This window comes from Dermacentor andersoni, chromosome 7, assembly GCF_023375885.2.
Source record: "Dermacentor andersoni chromosome 7, qqDerAnde1_hic_scaffold, whole genome shotgun sequence".
Classification (NCBI taxonomy): Eukaryota; Metazoa; Arthropoda; class Arachnida; order Ixodida; family Ixodidae; genus Dermacentor; species Dermacentor andersoni.
Window position 1 is genome coordinate 39,200,047 of NC_092820.1, and position 6,338 is coordinate 39,206,384.

The following is a 6,338-nucleotide window of genomic DNA, read 5'->3' on the forward strand; positions in this document are numbered from 1 at the left end:
TAATGGTCCCTATATTGTTTACCAATCGAGAATAAATTCTATTTCCATAGGCAAACGTTGGTATCGATGTTGGAAGTGATCGCTTTCCTTTTTTTCTTAGTTCTGACCATGTGTTTGTTTTCAGTTTGTGCAAATCATATTTGCAGTAAATATAGGCCAACTACTCAAGTAAAGGGTAGGCAGCCTTAACGTTGTTCACAAGATCATTAGCACCTGCACTGTACACCGTATTACTGGCGTAATAGCACGAATCACGCGTCTTTACATTTTTGCGCAGGATCCTAGTCATGGATGGAGGCCACGTCGCCGAGTTTGGACCCACACTTGAGCTTGCATCAAATCCGTGTTCTCGTTTTCACACCATGTTGAATAGAGCAGGACTTACAGCGGAAGATGTTCGCTTTGTTTCGGAGCCGGCGAACACGGCTCACATGTAAGTCTGCTGACTGAGGCAAGATGTGAGCCCTCATACCGGCAAGAAATGATAACTGCAATTAACAAAACGATGAGTTATGCAAAAACCTCTCTGTACACATTCACACCGTTGTCAGATTTTCAGCCTAATAACGCGAAGAAATAAGCATGAACCATGCATTTAAAAAAGTCAGCACCATTCCACTCTGTGGAGGTGCATGACCAGCGAAGCTATGTACAGTGATCACTATATTGCGTGCATGGTGATTACTACATTGATAGAATAAAAACACGTACCTGTGACTTCTTGATTCTACTGTCTCTCAATTTATTTGGTTACCATAGTGATCATCGCTTTATACTCATCATGGTAGAGGGCCATGGGCTGAACGACGGTGCCGGGAATATTTTTAGCAAACGTAATGTCTATGCATGACCGATGACCCGTTGTTGGTACATTGACATATGTATAACAGGTGTATGTGCATAGTATATTTACATGTGTGTGCCGAACCTATACAGCCTATTCTGTTCGGTAGGCGCATGCGTGACAAGAGGATATATATATATATATATATATATATATATATATATATATATATATATATATATATATATATATATATATATATGCACTCTCCTTCCTTTCATTAAACAGTTGTGAGTAGCGCTTGTCCTTGTCTGTCTTCCTTGGGTCCGTGGTTTTATTCGCGCTAAGCTACTACTTCAAATACTATACAGCAAGAACGACACAAACCATTTTCCGCCTGGTCACGTCAGATTGATGTTTAAATCGCCTACAATGACGATGTACGCAGAGTCTATAGGAGTGATCGAACCGAGCACGCAAATCCGAAACGTGTTAGTCGCCTTCTTGGACGTAGATGGTGGGATGTACACCGTTGCAATGACGGCCCCATCTTCGGTCTGGAGGCTCATTTTCAACGGCCCGCTGCTTTTCTTCGTCGGACGGAAGGAGGCTACGCGGTGGTGCAGGCCCGTCGACCAACACGCGCTCGGCGTTAGCGGTTTTCCGCCACCTTTGCACCCATTCCCTCTTGTGCTCATGTTGTCGCTCTTGGAGGGCACGCTGTTCTTTCTCGTTGCGCAAAGTACGCGTCCTACCCATAGCACGGCCAGAACGCAACTGCTGATAACGTCGCTAGGTGACGTTGAGGTCATAGTAAAGGGGCGCACTTATTGGAATTTTACGTAATATCTCGCCCTCAAGATTGCTGACCTGGCTCTACCTCGGAGCCGATTGAGCAGAGCTATATCGATTTCTTCGTCTACCCGAGCCTCCTCTACGCACACAGAAAAACAGGGGCACGTCGCCATATACAGCTTCGTGGTAGAAGCGATGTATACTGCGTACATGTGCACAGCACGGACAGCCAAAACGGCGCAAATGTTCAAATAGTTTTCTTTCTGGTCCTTGGAGGGTGTCTTTCTGCCTGAATATGCCTAGCCAATAAGCCTAAATTGTGTCGCTATCAATGAAAATTGCATAATATTGCCGCTAGGTGTCACGAGCCAGCGCTGAAAAAGAAGTTGGGACTGGAACCAGCGCTCAGCAAGAGACGGGCGCTGGAGTAGAAGAAGTAGAAGCTGAGGACGCCGGCTTGAATTTATTGTACGCCATCTTGTACAACTGTCTGCCTCGCCGACGCCAGGCACACCTTACATTGTCTTTTCGTGACAAAACTGGTGGAGGCGCGGCGTACGGTTCATCCGATGCCACAAACCCCTCCTGGTAGCAGGAGTACCAGCCCTATACTAGTGGACACCCCTGTTCACCGGGCAAGCAGGAGAATCCGAGGATTGCCTCCGGAGCTTGATCCTCTCTCCGCAACAACATCGACGCCCGCACACACCGGTATGGAAGGAACATCGACGTCCCTACCGACCACTAGGCAAGGTACGGCCACAACGGCAACTCAGTATCTGCTGCAGAATCTCCGAGTGCCGAAAGTGTTCCACGGGGATATCTTCGAGGATGTAGAAGACTGGCTAGCCCAATTTGAGCGTGTTGCCGAGATAAACGAATGGAGCGACGCGGCGAAGTTAAGGAACGTGTATTTCAGCTTGGAGGACGGTGCCCGCACTTGGTACGAGAACCGAGAAGGGCTCATCAAATCGTGGCTCGAGTTCCGTCGTGCCTTGCTAGAGACCTACACCAATGCTGATCGCCGCGAACGAGCCGAACGGGCGCTCCAATGCCGCATTCATCTGCCCAACGAGAGCGTGACGTCGTACGTCGAGGATATGACGTGCCTCTTCCGTCGGGTGGACCCAACCATGTCCGAGAAAAAGAAGCTGCGCCATCTAATGCGGGGAGTTAAGGAACAGCTATTATCTGGCCTTGTTCGAAGCCCACCGAAGACCGTGGCTGAATTCTTAACCGAAGCCACCGCGATGGAAAAGATGTTACACCAGCGCTCAGCTTTCTATGAAACGCAATTGAACGCAACTTCACCTTCGGACCAGCACTCAGCTCCGTATACAGGCACGCGAACGCTGCTTCACTGACGGACGCGATGGCCTTTGGAAACGTGGACGTTCTCCGAGACCTTATCCGCTCTGTGGTGCGTGATGAGCTTCAACGGCTCACCTGCCCGCCTCAGCCCACGCTAAGTTCTATTTCTGCCCTTGTGAGGAACGAAGTACAGCAAGCGATCCAACGTCCCGTTCCAAGCAGCAATGCACCGCCTGTGACAGCACAGTTGCAGCGGCCGTCGTATGCGGAAGTTTTAAGGCGGGTCCCTGTCCCCGCTCCGACCCATTTCGACCCCACCACATCTTACGCCGCGTCATACGCCCCGCCGCTCCCATCAGTGCAACCGATTCAACGTATGGAGGATTGGCGCCCGCTCGAAAGGTAGTCTGACGTCTGGCGTACCCCGGACAGAAGGCCTCTGTGCTATCATTGTGGAGAAGCCGGTCACGTATACCGCGAGTGCCCATACCGCCGCCTCGGACTGGAAGGTTTTGCCGCGGATTCACCAAGGCCCAGATATGGCGAAAGGCCTAGGGCGATTGAAGAATACTTGACCCAGCAGAGCATGCCACTGTTCCCGCGGCGGCAGTCGCGCTCGCCTTCCCGCAGGCGTTCTTCCCCCGCTCCTAGAAGCCCCCCAATGGCAGCGCAGGGACGATCACCAAGCCCTCGCCGGGAAAACTAAGAACAGCGACCTTCGGGGGCAAGGCCGCTGATAATCGCCCTTCCGAAGACCTCCCATCGACGCGAGCATGGTCTATTCAGCACGATTCAGCGACGACAGCAGCCGAACTCAGCGACAGACTCTCGCTAGACATACCTGTTGTGCTCGACGGCCGCCGCGTAAGTGCGTTATTGGACACGGGGGTCGACTACTCAATCTTGTGCGGAAAACTAGCGAAGGAACTTAGAAAAGTCATCACGCCTTGGTCTGGAACGCAAATTCGTATTGCTGGCGGGCACATCGTAACACCGTTGGGCATGTGCACGATCAGAGTACAAATTCGTGGGTCCACGTTTCCAGCCAGCTGCCTTATACTCCGCGATTGTTCTCGGGACCTCATCTTGGGCGTCGACTTTCTGCGAGAGTATGGTTCCATTATAGACCTCCGGGAGCGCACAGTGACTTTTTCCACAGAAAGAGCAGCGAACAACCGCGACAATTGCCGACGTAACGCGCTTCGAGTTCACGCCGACAGTGTAACTGAACCACCACGCGCAAGTGTCATGGTAATGGTCGTATGCCACGATCTGCGTGACGGCGAAGCTGTTGCAGAGGGCAATTTCCTCTCTTATGCTTACTCATGGTGTATGTGCAGCCCGCAGTCTCATTATGCTTCGAGGTGGACTTTCGGCGCTCCTCGTGAGGAATTTCAGACAGGAACATCGGCACCTATTTCGTCGTACTACTACCGCTTTCGCTGAGCCAATAGCCGACGTTGCTGAATGCTTTGCGTCTATGACGAAGGAGAACCCAGCTCAGACACTCAGCAATATCGACATCAATTCAGACCTTTCGGAGGAGAAGCAGAAAGCGCTGCGCGAGTTGCTCTTTCGGTTCAAGGAGTGCTTCGCATCTTCATCTAAGGTACGCCAGACGCCCATCACGAGGCACCGAATAATTCTCGTCCCATACGACCACTGCCTTATCGCGTATCGGCGAAAGAGCGCAACATTATTAATGCACAAGTGAAAGAAATGCTCGACGATGCCGTCATACAACCATCCCAAAGCCCTTGTTCATCGCCGGTGGTCCTCGTCAACAAGAAAGACGGCACGCTTAGGTTCTGCGTTGACTACAGAAAGTTGAATAACGTCACAAAAAAAGACATTTATCGGCTTCCGCCGATCGATGATTCGTTAGATCGACTGCGGCGAGCCAGGTATTTTTCATCCATAGGTCTGAAGAGCGGATACTGGCAAATCGAAGTTGACAAACGAGATCGCGAAAAAACTGCCTTTGTTACCCCTGATGGACTGCACGAATTTAAAGTACTTCCATTCGGCCTGTGTTCTATACCGGCCACATTCCAGCGAATGATGGACACTGTTCTGACGGGTCTGAAGTGGCACTGCTGTTTAGTATACTTAGATGACATCGTCGTGTTTGCGGCGACCTTCGAAGAACATCTGAAGCGTTTAGAGGCTTTACTTGAGGCGCTCCGCTCCGCTAATCTCACACTAGAGCCAGAAAAGTGTCACTTCGGTTACGAAGAGCTGAAGTTTCTCGGGCATGTCGTGAACGCCTATGGCATCCAGCCTGACCCAGACAAAACATCTGCTGTCGCTGCTTTTCCGACTCCTCGTGACGAGAAAGCAGTACGCCGCTTTCTGGGTCTGTGTGCGTACTATCGTCGCTTCATCGCTAATTTCTCGCGCATCGCCGAACCACTCATACGCCTCACGCGAGAAGACACACCCTTCGTTTGGACGGATGAGCAGGACGCAGCTTTCACCGAGTTACGGCAACGCCTGCAGGAATCACCCGTCCTCGCTCACATTGACGAGGACGTTGACACCGAGGTACATACCGATGCAAATAACATCGGTCTTGGCGCTCTACTCGTTCAACACCAGGAAGACGTCGAGCGAGTCATCGCTTACGCCAGTCGCACACTTTCACGAGCCGAAATCAACTACTCCACCTCCGGGAAAGAGTGTCTAGCGGTTGTGTGGGCCATCATGAAATTTCGGCCTTATCTCTACGGTCGCCCTTTCAAGGTGGTGACAGACCACCATTCCCTGTGTTGGTTAGCCAACTTACGAGACCCATCCGGGCGACTCGCTCGATGGAGTCTCCGTCTGCAGGAGTTCGATGTTACCATCGTATACAAATCGGGCCGCAAACACGAAGATGCTGACGCGTTGTCGCGCGCTCCCATCAAAACTTGTGATAAGGACATGGACGAAGACGGCGCATTCCTTGGGGCCCTCACCGCATCTGACTTGATAATACGGCAGCACGAGGACGCCGCAATACGCCCTGTCATCGATCACCTAGAAGGCAAGAATGCTGCAATCCCACGACACATTTCTCGCAGTCTTTCGACCTTCTGCCTGCGAAAGGGTGTCCTCTACAAAAAAAAACTCGAGTGCCAGCGACAAAGAGTATCTATTGGTCGTACCTGCCACCCTTCGTGATGACATTCTCCTAGCCTGCCATGATGAGCCCACGTCTGGACACTTGGAATTTTCACGCACTCTTGCAAGAGTACGCCAGACGTACTACTGGCCCAGACTTTCTACCACGGTGAAGCGTTACGTGCAAAGCTGCCGTGAGTGTCAACGCAGGAAGTCGCCGTCTTTGAAGCCCGGGGGGTTACTCCAACCCATCGCACCACCTAGCGCGCCGTTTGATCAAATCGGCATGGATCATCTGGGACCCTTTCCCTTGTCAGCCAGCGGAAACAAGTGGATTATTGTCGCC

The 6,338-nt window shown here is 51.5% G+C and overlaps 1 protein-coding gene across 1 annotated transcript in view; it reads left to right on the forward strand.

Moving 5' to 3' along the window:
• LOC140219556 (ATP-binding cassette subfamily C member 4-like) overlaps window positions 1-706 on the forward strand; it is a 56,735-nt gene extending 56,029 nt beyond the window's left edge. Inside the window, exon 5 of the mRNA XM_072289448.1 lies at window positions 278-706. Within this exon, the coding sequence (XP_072145549.1) occupies window positions 278-437 (160 nt within the window). The 3' untranslated portion in view covers window positions 438-706. The remainder of the gene's footprint in view (window positions 1-277) is intronic.
• The last annotated feature ends 5,632 nt before the right edge of the window (window positions 707-6,338 follow it).